General features: G+C 49.7%; 1 protein-coding gene across 2 annotated transcripts; it reads right to left on the reverse strand.

Moving 5' to 3' along the window:
• Window positions 1-512: 512 nt before the first annotated feature.
• On the reverse strand, window positions 513-14,390 carry VEZF1 (vascular endothelial zinc finger 1). 2 transcript variants are annotated; one of them, XM_083806764.1, is made up of 7 exons: window positions 14,108-14,390; window positions 8,473-9,170; window positions 7,737-7,800; window positions 6,561-6,744; window positions 5,557-5,760; window positions 3,283-3,327; window positions 513-2,939 (listed from the first exon to the last, which is right to left on the reverse strand). In XM_083806764.1, the coding sequence occupies exons 1-7, from the start codon at window positions 14,138-14,140 to the stop codon at window positions 2,512-2,514; spliced, it is 1,656 nt and encodes a 551-aa protein (XP_083662890.1). In that variant the 5' UTR covers window positions 14,141-14,390; the 3' UTR covers window positions 513-2,511. The 2 variants fall into 2 exon arrangements, with proteins under 2 accessions (XP_083662890.1, XP_083662891.1); XM_083806765.1 differs by lacking the exon at window positions 3,283-3,327 and having other exon boundaries at window positions 14,108-14,379.
• Between the last annotated feature and the right edge of the window lie 1,940 nt (window positions 14,391-16,330).

Genomic DNA, 16,330 nt, shown 5'->3' on the forward strand with positions numbered 1-16,330 from the left:
ATAAAAATAGCGCCAGCGGGGCACGCTAGCTGTGCGGAGGATCCCCTGTCAATACTACAGTAATTGACAACATACAATTAAGTCTCACACCTGTTTATTGTAAGTAATTCATAGATAACCACTTCTAGTACACATTTTCACATTGGCTTTTAACGCTTTTGTTTGTTAAGCTCAGGGACACCCAAACTTCACCTAAGGGTCATCTGCAGTTTGCCCAGACCCAGACCGCTGTGCCTGCTATGTAAAACTGGTGCAAGTTGGTATCGTTGGCGTGGGTAACGGAGATGGCGTGGGAACTACACATCCCAACATGCAGCGCCCCGCGGCGCGGGCTGCTCTATGCTAAGGGAGGGAGATTTTTTTTGCCGGGGTGCATTCAACTCACGTGCCTCGTTGTGGCCGTACCAGCCTAAGTCATGCAGCTGCCTGCACGCAACGCTCTACACAGTGCAAAAACGAAGACCTCTATACATCTGGAGTAAGAACAGTGGTAACAAAGTCATAGCTACATATTCTTCTCTACATTTTTGTTTATTGAGACAAACTAATTAAAAGGCACAAACATAGGGCATATGTTTACATGGACATTATAACAAACATATACATTAAAAGTGTAGGAATGTGTTTCCTTTCTGCTAAACAGAAAGTTCCTAAGCTTTTATATATACAAAAGTTGTACAATTTGATGTCCTAAAGTACAAAAGATCATTTATAAAATTATTTTACACTAAGCTCTATTTTTTTGTTGTTTTTGTTTTATTATGTAGTCCAAGCCCCTAGAACAGTTTCACGTAATGATACAGATACCTGTCACCTGACCCAAAGTCTGGCAATCACTGCTTGTACTGACACGGCAGGGTAGAAACGGAAGCAGTCCATTTTGACTAGTCAGCCCTGCTAGCACTCTGTGAAAATGCACACACACTAATCTCCATAGCTTTCAGCTTCATTAAAATAAAAACATCTCAACTGTAAATTTTTTTTTTTTTTAAAATGTAGAGTCTTGGTTTTAGGGTGTTTTCTTTTTTTTTTAAAAACAAAGTTTTAAAACGTGAATATGTGACATGATAGTCTAGAAAGTATATCTGTTTCCCTAGATTTTGCTTTCTACGTTATGTACAGATAAACAGGTTAAGAAATAAAAAGCACATGTAGCTTAAACATGTGTGACCATTTGCGGAGAAGTTCTGGGCTGGACAGCTCAAACCATCACCCCAGAACTCCCACAAATTGATAGAAATGTGTTAACACAATAGAAGAATAACGTAAAAATGATGATGTTTGCAAATATTTACAAAGTTGAACAGATTTGCACAACACTTGATTAAGAAATAGGGGAGAAATTAAAAGACGCTCTCTGCTTGTCCTGAAGGGGCATCCTACCTAGTTAGTGGTTAGAATAAAAACTGTATACAATTTAATATAAGACAAAACTTCTAGTGAACAACTAACACGTCTGTCCCCTGCTGTAACACCAGCAGGTTTTGATTGGGAAGCAGAGGGCATAAAAATCATACCCAGTGCCTCCAGAATCTTCCAGCTTAAAGCAATATTTCTTAAGTTTCAAAGCACTCCTTTTGCTCCTAGGTAAGAGTCCCATAGGGGTCTGACTGTTCAGAGACCATGTTTACATACATTTCGACTCCTCTTCTGTCAGCCATGGCTGTTTCTCACCAAACAATAACAGTTTTTTTTAAAAAAATGTTGACTACAATGCTATATTCCCTTAGGGTAATATGTTGGGTAATATTTACATCTCCAAATATCAGGTCACAATCCCTATTATATGTTGAAGTTAGAATGATAAGTTATCATATGCTTTGCATATCAGAGCTGGTATCACCTTTCCCATAGGGAATGCTGCCTGAAATTATCATATTCCCAAAGGTAAAATGCATATTTAATCCAAAATGCATTTTTTTAAATGACAACATTGTAATGCATTTACTCATTTAAAAAAAATAAAACAAAAAATAAAACAAAAACAAAGAAAAACAAAACCAAAAAAAAACCATCAACACAGACGAAGATTCTACACTAGCCCAGAAACAGTGGACTCAACGACTGGCAAGTTAAAATCAGCCATCCACATCCAAGGGGTCTCTGCTAGTGTTTAGATTAAAATAATTTTCTAAGTTATTTGGGGGACAAAACATAAAACTGTTTTTTAATGACTTTCTTAAGGAAAAACAAAACAAAACTCTGGCAAATATGTATCTGCTCTAATTCAGCATCAGTCAGCTAGAAGGTAAAACTTACTTTAAACGAAGTGCTCCAGTGAAACTCAAGGTTGAACCATGTGAGCCAAATCAACAGGGGAAGATGCTACTATGGTCTCTGATGGTGCATGTTGCCCCAGTGTCTTAGTTTGAATTTATTATTAACTAAAAAAAAAAAAAACAATAAAACAAAACAAACAAAACAAAAACAAAACAAAAAAAAACAAACCCCAAAAAAGAACTGCTGGTAAGGATTCCATTTCAATCCTTTTTAATACTGTTTAGAAATTCTTTACCAGGGAGGAGACGTGGGCAAGGCCTGGGGCAGGAAAGGCATGCTCTCTACTGGTCTCATCGCTATATTTAACGGACCAGCTAACGTCATCGGTGTGGGGAGGTTCATGGGAGATGTTATAGTGACTGGATGCGCTATATTCACTGGAGCGGTTACTGGGGTGGGTAAATTGACTGGTGTGGTGAGCGTTAATGGAGATGTCATGGATAACGGACTTGTTATAGTTACAGGATGCCCTAGGTTCATCGGACTGGATATATTAACTGCACTTGATACATTTACTGGACTTCTCATGCTCATTGCAGCTGCCACTGTGACTGGGTTTGTGATAGTCCCAGAAGCCACAGAGGACGTTATATTGAATGGAGTAGTAAGAGTCACAGGCGTAGTAGCAGCAGTGGAGGTTTGGCACAAGTTAGCAGCTTCTAAAAATGAGACATAAAAAGACAAAAAGTTTTTAACACATAAAAAACCATGGACAAGATTTAAAAAAAAAACTGAACAAAACAAAACAAAAATCAAACAAGTACAGATACAAATTCTGGAATCATTTTCTTTAGGAATTATTAGTAAGTTAAAACTGTTAACATTCTATAGCCTAAAGAAATATAAACTCTCATGCAGTTCATTTGAATTCAATATTTTTTCCTGGGAAGTCAAGCGAGGTTGTCTTATAAAGAGGGTTTCGACGTTCATAAAAACAGTATCGTACAATCAAAAAAATCCTCCCAAGAGGAACATTATAAATAGAGGAGAGAGTGTACATACCGAATGGTACGTACTCTATAGCCTTCTCAAAGGTGAACTGACATTCTGTGAAGGTTTTAAAAAGTCATTATTAGGGACTGATAAGCAAAGCTCGTTTCAATATTTACCTGCTTATTTCAGTCTTAATTATTCCTACTAAGTCGTCCCACTGAGCACAGTACTTCTACTTAGCAATATTCACGGCTACCCAGTCAGTAGATTTTTCAACCCCCATCATCTCCTCAGCTTTCACACAAGCTACAGTCGCACACCAAGGTTTGGTTTGGTTTACTCTGTTTTGCAGTAAGCAGGAATTAAGTGCCGAACAAGGAAGACCCAGGCGGCCAGTGCCCGGCCCTGGTCCCGGTGGGGTCTAGCAGGGCTGGGCACTGGTGGAGCGGGCACCGGTGGTCCGGGACGCAGCGGAGGGATCACTAGGCATCAGCACCACCTGCCGGCTACCCAAACTAGAAGGCTCCAAAAACAGAAGCGGGCTGGTGGACGTGGGTAAAGGAAAGGGATGGCTGCTAGAGAAACCGACAAAAATATATTCTATGTCAACATTACGGCACTTCTAAGACGTGTCTTATTCCACATTTGTAGGGTAGGACACCAAGCTCAGTCTACACCCACGTTTCAGGAGGTAAGCCAGGAGCAAAGAGTCCACTCTTGCCACTCGGGCAATACAAATGTACCAAGACAGAGTTAACTTTGAAAGCAACATTAGCCCCATTCAAGGGTTACTGTTGGTTCTTCAAAGTCCATATCTAGGAGGGGTGGGAGGGAAGGGAAAGAGTAAAAAAAAAAAATAAAATAAAGTGAAAATAAATAGCATTAGACTAAAAAAAAAAATCCCATATAATGTTGTAAAGCCAAAACAACAGGTGGCACTAGCACAGGAGAACCAGCATGAAAAGAGCAGCACACAGGCACGACACTGACTGGTCTAGCTTCACCTTCCAAGCACTGTAACACACAAAGAAACGCCCCACCCCGTGCCCCTTTCCCACTTCAGTTAAGTTAAACCAATATCATCAATTTGACAACACTTTTCCCCACCCACCTCCCTCGCCCACCACTCTGTCCAAACCCGCTGTTTTTGTTAAAGTATGTCCAATAACCCCAGTAAGAAAGGAAAGGAAGAGCAAATAAGACATAGGAAGGAACAGGCAGAAGAAAGTTACTCAGAGATTTTCTAAATCTGACACTCATTTGCTTTATCCATTTAGTGATCATATCTAACGTCTGTTATTACTACATTTTAACACATTTTAAAACTGTTCCTAAACTGTCAAATCACAGAATTCAATTGGAATAACAATCAAGGAGAAAGGGCAGCCTAAAACACAAATAAGAGCTAGAAAAGGAAAAAAAAAAAGAGTGAAGAAACTGAAAGGAAGTTTAGGAGGAAAAGAAAAAAAGGTGAGTCGAGAACATTTATTACCAAAAACAGCTAGTGAAAAGCAGCAAGCAGTCACTAAGAACTTCTTCTAAAACATGTAATCCGCAGGAGACACATGATAGGCATTAGAAATCAAACTGTTGTGAGAAGAATAAGCTAGCAGTAGCGGGAAGCTTTAAACTACCATACTCCAAACAAGACACTAAACTGAAGCAATCTATTCTTCATAAAACTGACACATCGACCAGCAAAAGGAAGCTATTTGATTTCAGTTACGGTAGGATAAGCATATGTAAGCTGTGCGCTAGCAGTAATGAAAAGCACTATCACTTAGTAGTTGATTTTGTGATAAAAAGAGGGATGGAAGAGTAAGTTCTATGAGTTTCAGAAAACTTCATGCAAATGCAATTAAGTCACGGATGAAGTGAATGGAATAAACTGGGAGAGAAAAAAGAGAAGGGACACAGAAAGCATTCACATGCAAGCCAGTGATGATGCAAAGACAGGGTGTTGTATGTGTGTATATATATACATACAAATATATATATGCACACAAGTTAACAACTGGTAAGTATGCATAAACACAGCCCAAAACCACATGCAAGTCAAAAAAACACACTCTTGCCTTGGAGCAGATACAAACATCCCTTTATAATTGATGACTGCTACATACACATTTAAGCACAGAGACCAATGGGAAGTAAGTAATAAAGAGTTCATTTAACAGCTTAATTTCGGTAATGTTACCCTCCTTCTAGTTTTTAGCTATTATTTCTAACACTGGGAATGAAATTGTCATGTAACGCATCCTTTTCTGACACCTGAAACTCCCCACATAACTGTACACTCAATTATCCTACAAAACCAAGACCGTAAGTATTGTTTCATTTTACCTTTCTTCCTCGCTTTGACGGCCTCTTCCCATAATCTCAGGGTCTCTACCTGCTTTCCCGGCCAACTTGTTACATGCTGCTGCTGCTGCTGCTGCTGTTGCTGTTGTTGCTGCTGCTGCTGCTGCTGCTGCTGTTGTTGTTGCTGCTGCTGCTGCTGTTGCTGCTGCTGCTGCTTCTGATTGCTGGTCTCTTCACTCATGCATGCTATGCCAATTAAGTAAGAACACAAATTCACCTTGAAAAGTTACTCTGTTTTCTGCTGAGATGAGAAAGGCTTCTTCCAAAAAGAGTGCGTGGAATCTCGCAGGATTCCAAGAGGAAAATCACAGAGGTGTTTAAAACCATATAATTAATTATGCACTTTATAAAACTACTTTTCCGAGGTTTAAAAAACAAAATGCAAATCAGGAACACCTGCCTTCTGCCAAAAATGAACCTCCCTTCTCATTATTTTATTTGTATTTTAGGAAGACTGAAATAAAAGACTACAGTGAGTCTCTAGAACTCAAGCCAATTAGCAAATTCCATTTTTTTTTAAACCTCAGCTACATTTTTTTTTTTTTTTTTGGTAAAAGGCCTTTTTACTTTTTATTCCAAGTATGACAAAGTTTTCAGTTTACCTTTACATCACAGAACAGCGTGTTATTACCCTCTGGCCACATTATAGCTCATCGTTTCCACCTCTACCAACTGCTGTAAATGCCTCGTATGAACTGGCTGGTGAAGCCAGAGCTGAAACCTTACACCTTGAAAAATATTTCACATCCAAATTTCGTATTAAGCTCAACAATCAGGCATTTTAGACATTCCCCGTAGCAGTCTAGCAGCAAACCAATTCCACGTATGCCAATTCCTTGCGCTAAAGAAGATCCTGCTATCAATATCTATTTTTAATAGGCACGAATACCCACAGGATGGGTATGTTCTTGCATTTTAACATAATCAAAGGCAAATCCCTTTGCAAACACATTGTTATTAGAAATGTTTTTAAAACGTTCACCTACTTTTATTGATGCCTTGTTTACAGGTATTACAGTTGATACTTTGGCTCTGCCCGTGTGTCTTTAAGTGGCTGGTGATATATGCTGCACTCAGAAGTTTACCACAGATATTACACGATACCTTTCCTTCATGGCGCACCATGTGTGTCCGCAGTCTGTCTTTGGTGGCAAAGGCAGCAGTGCACGTCTATATGAAGGACAACAATTATACTTGAAGTGCAGACAGTATCATTGCAGTACGAATTGCATGCCCGTTGTATGTTTTACCCTCTAGGTGCACAGGGTATCTTAGGCACACTGACAACCCCAAGTTTTACTTACATTTATGAGAAACCAAAATCAGTGTTGAACAGAGACTGAAAGTTACCTGGCTGCTTAATGGGAGCTGGCTTATGAGACGACAAAAATCTTACTCTATGCTACTTGAGCGGTCTTAAAATAGTGGGTTGCCTTACCTAGCAAAGCCAGAGGTTGCTTACAAAAAACACCTAGAACAGGAAAAGTTGCTATCTGATACAATTTTACTACACAAATCTGAACTCAGTATCTTAAATTGCTCAATTATTTCTGTTTCTATCCAAATCAGAAAAGGGAAACAAAACCTTTTCCTAATGCCATTCTTTCCACACAAAACTTTCATTTAATACGATGAGTCACTAAAAAGCAGGTTGGAACATGAATATGTATTCCAAGCAAAACAGTTAATTGCTCGAGGGCAGTCCAGTTATTTCCCTTATACTAAGTCATCAACTGACACCAACTTGTGTTCACGTTCCAGCAAAACAACGGATCCAGAATCAACTACGCCACTCCATTTTAATGGATGTACTGGGAAAGACCTTGCACACATTTCTGCAATAACCAGCACTGAGCTGAGGACACCGTGACAGTCCTAGTGCTAAGATAAGCACGTCATAAAGCAGCATAACTACACTGCTCTCCAAGAAAGCAAAAAGCCGCTAATCTTCCTACAGGCGTAGCCACTGCGTCCTCTTAAACTGCCTCTGCACCTACATCAGCACCACGGCACCGCTGGTACGTAATGCAGGTGAGACTTTATTCCTAAACTTGCACTCCACAGGAAAGTCCAGGAGCAAATACAGTTCTGGGAAGATTATTCCCCTGAGATTCTAACTACACCACGATGCATTGTTCTTAATAGATCATGTTAGCCCTTACTTGGCATTTGAAGGGTCTCTCTGTTGAGTGAACATGTTTAACGTGACAGCTTAGATGATCAGGCCTGCAAAAAAGAGAGGAACAGAAAAGAAAATGCATACTGTTACAAACAGATAGCAGTGACACTTCGGCCAGCTGTGCTGAACCTGGCGACCCCCTGCAGCCCCCAGCCCTCTGCACGGCAGGAATAACTACGTCCCCTTACCTACCCGGTGACTTTTAGCTAGAGTAACACAAGCGAGACCCAACCTGCACTTTGAAACTCAACCGTGTTCTTCTAGACCTGGAAATTTGGTTCTACCTTGTGTGTAGATGACAGGTCGACAGCTCTAGAGGTGGAAGTTTTCTGTGTTGCAAGCTTCCCCGCAGTGCTGTCAGCACGCCTCAACCTCGCGAGGAGACGAGGAGGGAGCTGGCCTGCCGTGCCCCGCTCGGCCCCTGACCTCTGCCACGGCCGGTGAAGGGGCTGTGCGACCACCACCAGTGACACAGACACGTGTCCTGAGGTCGTGACGACGTTTCAAAACACTGTCATCAAAAGAGGGGCCGCTCTCGCTCACCGCCCGCCTGGCTCAGACCGAGACGGGGGCCCTAGAGGTAAGCAAGGCTCCTTTCCTCATCCCCTCGCCCATCTTCTAAGGGGCCTGCGCCTCCCAGCCCCTCGCTACGATAGCTCAGCCCTGCCTGGTTATGAGAAGCCAATACTTGAGCTCGCCTGGGATTTTCTACATGGTACCTCGAGAAGCCTTTTCCACAAACACCGCAGGTGTAGGGTTTCGTGATGCCACCTTCGTGAGACCTCACGTGGTAGGTCATGCGATCCTTTCTCTTGAAGCGCTGATTGCAAATGGGACATTCGAAGGGTTTTTCATCCGAGTGGGACAGCTTGTGCCGGTTGAGGTGGTACACATCCCTGAAGGCCTTCCCGCACATCTCACAAGCGTGGTTCTTCTTAACGGGCTTGCTGGGCTTCTTCACCGTCTGAGTCACTGACATGGCCGTGGCACCGGCGCTGCTGCTGGGGTTGGTGGCGGAGGAAGACGTAGTGACCGTGGACAGGATGCCCGCGATGGTGGAAACCAGCGAACTTCGGCTGTTGTCACCAGCGATGGTGGAGATAAGGGGCACCATCGTGGTGGGAGTTTTCTTTGGCCGTGACACTAACTTTACGCCCGTGTGGCAGGACTCGTGGCGCCTCAAATGGTAGCTGTCCCTGAAAGCTTTGCTGCAGTAAGTGCACACAAAGGAGGTTTTAGGTTTTTCCTTTTTAATCCCAACAATAGCATCCTTTAACGTTTCTGGTGCAGGCTGAGGTTTCTGCGTTATTGGTAAGGGCAGAATCGGCTTCTGATCGGGTGGCTCAACAGCAGAGCTCAGGAGCGGCAACAAACTGTTCTGTGCTGCCTGCTGTTGGTGATGTGAGGCTTCGTGTGCCTAAAACCAAACATTCACACTTAAATTCTACGGACGGGAGCTCGCTTTGACGCGGTGAGAGCATTTACAGACTACAGGAAAGCAAACTCTAGACCGAAAGCCATTGATGTACAACTGCAAAAGGTTACAGGATTTTCTTTGGAGGAGGATAAAGCCAGTCGCGCTTCCGATGCGCACGCGGCGCAGATTCTGCGGTGAGCAAGCGCGGCAAGGCGCACACCGTAACAATCACATAATTAAGTTTCCGGAGGGCAACGTTTCTTATGGAAAACAACTAGGCGCTTGTCAGATCTTTACTCCCAGTATCGCCTGATCTTTACATAACAGATAACTCGTTTTACTAACGATCGTATCAGGTGCCCCGGCAGGACTATCTTTGGAGCTTATGAATGTACCGAGGGGAGTTGCAAAACACCGCCCCGCCTCTAAACCTAACCCGGGCTTACTGCACGCCGGGGATTAGGCTGCAGCCGCCGGGAGCCGGGATGCGATAAGCCACCGTATTTAAACGCCGCGCTCAGAGCAGCGTGCTGGCACGGAGACCAACGCAGCTCGGGTGGGGAGCTGCCTAAAGCAGCGCTTGTACGCCCGGCAGGCCCCTGGCACGCTGGTTCCTGAGCACTTTGTGTCTGGCAGCTAAGGAGAGGTCTTCTCGTCACCGGCAGAGTTCTGGGACAGGAGGGAAGCTAATCAATGAGCTCTGGGAGGTGTCTGGATCCTGGGGAACACGGGGACAGGGGGACTCAGTATCTCAGGCCGATACTGAGCGACTGGGAGCTACAGAAGCCGGGGGAGAAGCTGCGGGGAAAAGGCAGAGGGAGACCCCGCCAGTACCAGGGCAAATGCCCCTCGGCCACGCTGCAGCCCCCGCTGCTGCAGCCGCACGGGCGTTGAGCGCTGTTTATCCTGAGACAGAAAACGCTGTTCTCAACGCTCATCCAGCTAGACTGGGACAAAACCCTGGCAGAAACAAATTTGAAGTGGTTCAGAAACCACGCAGACCAATTCAGCCTAAATGAGCATTAAAATAAATCACTCCGGCACCTTCAGCGCATCTGCGCTCGAGACGTGCCTCGGTCCCAGCAGCCCAGTTTGACCCCAGCCTGGTTATCAGCGGGGCGCGCCAGGTCTGAAGCCCAGTTCGGGGAACTGGCGTTCCCATCGGAGCAGCACCGCTGCCTCCCAGGACTTTTTCCTACGGCTTCCTTCACCAGGCACGCCGTGCAGCACGGCTTGAGGCCGGGAGAGCCGGGTAAAACACTGCCTGCTTGCAGCCCCCACCGTGCCTACTTTTATTTCGGCTGAGGACGGACAGTTTTACGAAGCACGCCCAAGCTCAGGCTCTCCCTACGTTAATGAAATGCTTGGCATCCTTTCGAGAAGTCAGGATTTCTCGAAGCCGGCTCTGGGACTATCTCCTCAGTTACATCCTGTCCCTTTGCCTCTCACAATCCCGAGCAGCGACTGCGGCGCGTCCAGCCGGCGGTTTGTCTGCCTCTCCCTCGGCTCCAGGTAGTCGGGTCCTGCTCTGCCACGCGGCCGCACCCCGCGGCGCCTCAGCTGCTCCTTTCTCGGGAGCGCGGTGCCGATGATCTTTGGATAAAAGCCACTGGTGGATACAAACACTAACCCACGTGGGCAGGAATACGTGCTCCGTAACACTGCGAGCCTAGCTGACGGGGAAAGTAGCCTGGGTTCGGCACGGTAACACGGGACAAGACTCGCTGGAATCGCTAAGGCCTGGGACAGCCCGTCCACTTTTACCTGCGCTGATGGGCTGCGGCAGGTAGGCTGAGCGCTGCCGCACCGCTGCGGTCACCGCAAACACCAGCCTGCGGGGCCGTGTCGCAGCAGCGATTGCTAAAGAGGGAAAGGCAGAGCTCTCCTGGAGGCTACGCTGCCGAGCGGGGCACGGCTCTCGCTCCATCCTCTCCGGTAAACTTTTGCCTGGCTTGAGCGACAGCTGCGGATTTTATTCGCCGGGTTTTTAAAGCGCGGTCGTTGGCATCTACGTTGCACGGGGATGAAGGGAATATGCACCGAGCACATCGAAAGCAAAGCGTTAAGCAGGTTGCGTACTTAAATGCACTTTTAATTTGAGAAAAAAAGTCTGAGATGTTTTACAGCCAACTTTAAATAAGCATTAAACAATGTTGTTAACTGCATCAGAAGACACTTAAGAGCACCTAAGGATAGCTCCAGAGATACGGTTTCAAAGGCAGAGCTGGCAGATCGGATAATAGGGAGCCCAAATCCTTTGGACAGGGTTCAACCTTGCGCAGTTTACGGGTATTTTTAAGCCTTAAAGTATCACCAGCTCTCGGAGGTAACGATGCACCCGCTCCCGCCGGCGGGATGCAGGCAGCGGAGGCAGGACAATGTGCATTCATCGGGCTACGTGCTACGAAGCCGCTCTTATATAAGCCTGCTTAGCGTGGCTCCCAGCTCCGCGGGGTTATTAGCAGCGCTCTCCAACGAGCCCTTCTGCAACACCAGTACTCCTCAGGATCCGAGGCCTGTCTGTAGTAAGGGCATTTTAAAAAGGATCAGGCAGGATTTTTTTTTTTTGATTATTATTTTATATATTTTTTTTAACTTGCCGCCCGAGAAGGGAACACAGCACCTGCTGCACGTCTCTCGCCAGCCGTTTTTATCCCGGCACGGAACGCAGTTTTACTTGACCTAGCACTAATGTCAAGTCAACATTTTTTGCCAGATTTTGATCGCCTGGGACAGGCTCTCATGCAAAACACCCTCGTCTATCACTAAATCTTTCTTTCCTGGGGGGCAGTAAATAAGAAATCCGCAATTCGTGACCCAGAGTGGTAGGATGTGGCACCACCAACTTCCAGTGCCAGAGGCTAAAAGATTTTTGCACTCAAGCCTTAATGCGAGAGCAACAAATTAGCGTGAGTCATATCTTGAATACCCTGTTTGATGGATGATTCCTCCTAACACCAACAGATACAACTTTCACTTTCCCAGCAGATACTAAAAGCGGTTTCAAAACCCGCATTTCAGGGACGAACAAGATCCAAACAAGAACTGCTTATTCGACACTGTAATCGTTTCTTTCAGCAGATACAATCCGTCAGCACGCCGCCTAAGCACAACCCAGTAACTTTATTTGGAAAGAGCAGTTTACAGTTACACGTCCCATTGCTAGTGAGACCAACACTGAGACATTGAAACCTTCTCTAGAAGCAGTTTGCTAAAAGTTACAGTTTTACACGCTGTAAATTAACCTTCCCTTAGAAATCCTGCAACAGCTGGAAAGTACGTTCAGTAAAAGCCTTCAAAAAATAATTTGTGCGCGTATTCGGTCACTGGGTTTAGTTATTTAACCGATGGCGGGGAAGTGGCTGGGGAGGGGGGTTAAATTCACTTTTTGTTACTCATTTTAACTAATCTTTTGGATTTTGGCTGTCACGCTGTTGGTAAGAACAGAAAGAAGAAAAGCTTAAGAGCAGAAAGAAGAAAAGCACTTTACAGTGCTGTCTGCTGGGTGCATCAGGATGCTCCCATCCTAAACCCTCGGTTTTCATACAGTGACTCAAGAAACAATGTTCAGCATTTATTGGAAGGCCTTAAAGCTTTATTGCTGGGGGGGGGGCACGAGGAAAATTTCCACGTCACACTTCTGTGGAGACGCTTCCAAGCCGCACAAAACCGCGCGGCGGCAAAGCGCGCCGCCGACTCCTAATTAAAAGCAGCGCGGCCCCGCTACCGAACCGGAGCGGGACCCCGGAGCGGGACCCCCGCCGGCTCGGAAACGCAGCGGCCAGCCCAAAAACGAGGGCAGGCGGCGAGGAGCCGGCCGGTGCGTGGAAACGCTGCCTCGCACCGCTCGGGGCGGCTGCCGCAGCGCCCTGCCGCCCGCCTCGGGGCGATTCTGCCCCGAAGGGCTCAGCCGGGTGCCAAAGGGAAGCCAAAAGCGCCCCGCTCGGGGCAGGGGGGGGAGATCAGGACCTGGGCCGGGGGGACATCAGGTGCCCTGGTGGATGGAGCAGGGGGGTCCTGGGGGGGGTCCCTGCCCCGCTCCCTTCGCTCAGCCCAGCGGCGGGCGGTGAGTAAGCAGCCGGGCGCTCGCAGAGAGCCTTGCTTTACCTCGGCAGAGGTGATGCGTGCCCGCCCGCCTTTATTAGTTATTCTTTCTTTCTTTATTTATTTATTTCCCTGGTCGCGCATTTCAACGTTTCAAAAAAAAAAAAAAAGGGGGGGGGGGGCAAAAGGAGGCGAAAACCCAACGCGGCGCGGCGGAGAGCCGGCAAGAAAAAATAAAAAAAAAATAAAAAACGGGAGGGGTCCGGGGCTCGGGGAACCGGCACCGGGGGCTCTCCCTCCGGGTCCTGCCCCCGGCCTCTCGCTGCCTGTTTGGTTTTTTTTTGTTGTTTTTTTTAAAAGAAAACAAGGCGCCGGCAGCCGGCCGGGGAAGGAGGGATTAATTCGTGCCGCCGGCCGCGGGCTGTGGCAGCGGGGTTTGCTGCGGCCGGGCGGCTGCTGCCCTTCTGCTGGGCTTTTTTTTCTTCGGGGAGGGGGGGGGGGGGGGGGCAGAAAATAAAATAAATAAATAAATAAAACTAAAATAAAGGCGGTTTTGTCTGCCCGGGGGCGAAAGGGAAAAGTTTGAAAATACATATAAAAACGATGCCGACGAGCATCGCTCGCTCGAGGGAAATAAAAATAAACGCCCCCCCCCCCCCTTCGCGGGGGGGGGGAGCCGCGGGCGGGGAGCGGGTCCCGGCCGCGGGGCAGCGGAGCGGGGCCGTGCCGGGGGAGGCGGGCGGGAGGCCGGGCGGCGGCGCTGAGTGACAGCCCCGGCCTAGCGGGGAGCCCCGCGGCCGCCGAGGGAGGAGGAGGAGGAGGAGGAGGAGGAGGAGGGCGGGCGAAGGGGGGGGGGGGGGGGGACGCGGGCAGCGGCGGCGGCGGGGCCTCACCTGAAAGAGGAACGCGGTCCAGTTGGCCTCCATGGCGGGGGCGTCCCGGCCTCGGCGGGCGGGCGGCGGCGGGCGGGCGGCTCGGTGCGGCGCGGTGCCCCCCCCTCCTGCGCCGGGCCGCAGCTACATGGAGCCGACAACAAAGCGGCGGCGGCGGCGGCGGCTCAACATGGCAGCGCCGAGCGGCCGCTTCCGCTAACCTCCGGGCTGCACCACTGCGGCCCGCAGGGGGGAGGCGGCGGCGCCGCGGCCCGGCGGGGCGGCGCGGGCCCGGATCGCCGCGGCGCCGCCCCCGGCGCTCCTCGAGGTTCGGGGCGGGCGCGGGGCTCGGGGCCGGGCGGCGGGGGCGGCGGGGCAGGGCGGCGGGGCCGGGGAGGCGCGGCGGGCGGGCCGCCCCCCCCGCGGGGCTGGCAATGGGCCGGTCCCGGCTGGGGAAGCCGAGGCGAGCTGTGGCGAGAGAAGATGGAGGAGCGGGCGAGGGGCCGCGGCCCCGGCTGCTGGCGGTGGTGGTGGTGGCAGCAGCCGCCGCCGCCGCCGCCCCGGGCGGGGGCCGAGCCGCGCCGCCCTCCCCTCCCCTCCCTCTCCTCTCCTCCCTGCCTGCCTCTCCCCTCCCCTCGCCCTCCTTCGCTCCCTCCCCGCCCGCCCGCCCGCCCGCCGCACGGGGAGGGAGCCGCGGGGGCGGCTCGGCCCCGGGGCGCCCTCAGCACGGCCGGGCCGCGCCCCCCGGCGGGTCCCGGGGCCGAGCTCCGTGAGGCGGCCCCGCCGCCCCCCCCCCGGTTCCCCCACACACACACGCCCTGGCGCGTTGGGTTGGATCCGAGGCGTGTGGAACGCAGCACCTGGATGCAAATCTAAGCCGCAAGCAATTAAGCGTGCGCTTACCGTTAATTGCGTGTTTACACACAGCGAGCGCGGCCCTCTGAGGCGGAGGGAGCGGGCCCGGCTCCCCGCTGAGGGGCACCGGGTGCGGGGACACCGGGGACACCGCCTCGGTGGGCTCCTCGGGGCAGCGCCTGGCTTGTCCTCGGCAGTCGCGGGAAGCACACGAGCAAACGCCACAACACGAGGGGTTTTTATTTTACAGCTAGACCTCCGGTCACAGAAAAGGGCCGGCTTTTGGGAACCGAGGCCATGAGAACTGCCGCACAGGATTCCCTTTTTTCCCCTCTGGCCCCACTCGGCCCCGTTTCCCCCGGCCCAGCCCCGTGCCGAGCCGTGCTGCCAGGCTCGGACCTCGGCCACGGCTGCACCGAGGGCACGAGGCAGGGCGGGCGCTCACAACCAGACGTGTCCCCGGAGCCTTCTGCGGGGCTGGCCTCAGCAAACGGGGCTCGGTGCGGTTCACATCAGTGAAATCTCCCGTACTGCTTCCTCCCCCACCGGAGGTGTGGGTGCTTTTTCCTTCTGTTGAGTATTACGGTAATTATAATGTGAAGGACAGCCAGGCCCTAAGCACCAACCCCAGGGGACATCAGGGGCAGGGAGATGTGCTGGGACGCACACCAGCAGGGGACTGGTCAGGAGTCCCGGCCTGCGGCCTCGGCCATCACTGTGCAGCTTCGGGCAAGTCACCCGGCCCTGCGACATGCTGTTCCCCTGCCCTTGCTGAGCATTTCTTCACTTTCCAAGACCGTTGCAAAACAGAAGTATTTCTGCTGATAGTCACGCTTGCAGTAGTTTCACGCACCTTAGGGTATCTTCAAGATTTTTTCCTTAAAACCTCAGCACCGGAGCTGAGTGATAGCGTCAAAATCTGCTTGCAAATAAAAACCATTTTTGTAGACCTCTGCCGTGACGCATCCAGCGGACAGTGCTGGCAACAAGCAAAATGTTGTCACTGGGCTGCAGGAGCCCTGAACTGAGACAAACAAACACAAAAGGACTCAAAGGGTTTTTTTTTAACTCTCGTGCATCACCTCCCCTCAGCCCTGCACATCCACGCTCGCCTGTGGCTGGCCTTGCGAGCGCGTTCGTGCCCACGAGGAGAAGCTCTGCCCGAAGGCAGCGTGACGGGGCAGCCGGTCACAGCTCCACTGCACCTGCCCCTGCTGAGAGTCTCCCTCCTCTGCTCTTCTTCTGCGCCCCGCGCTGCTCCCCGGCAGGGAGGGCTGCAGGAAGCCAAGAGAGAAACCCCACATTTACAGACGGGGGGAAATGACCGCTGCTCGTGGTTATTTTTCTCCTGGTCGGTCAGTTATTTTTGTTAACACGTATTAATAAGGC

The sequence above is a fragment of the Anser anser genome, assembly GCF_964211835.1.
Source record: "Anser anser genome assembly, chromosome: 20".
Lineage (NCBI taxonomy): Eukaryota > Metazoa > Chordata > Aves > Anseriformes > Anatidae > Anser > Anser anser.

Coding starts and splice junctions, on each gene's coding strand:
- VEZF1 (XM_083806764.1), bottom strand. CDS start 14,140: ATGGAGGCCAACTGGACCGCGTTCCTCTTTCAG. Junction 7,801..8,472: donor TGTGGAAAAGGCTTCTCGAG/GTACCATGTAGA, acceptor TCTTTTTTGCAG/GCCTGATCATCTAAGCTGTC. Junction 2,940..3,282: donor TATAGAGTACGTACCATTCG/GTATGTACACTC, acceptor TCTCATTTTTAG/AAGCTGCTAACTTGTGCCAA.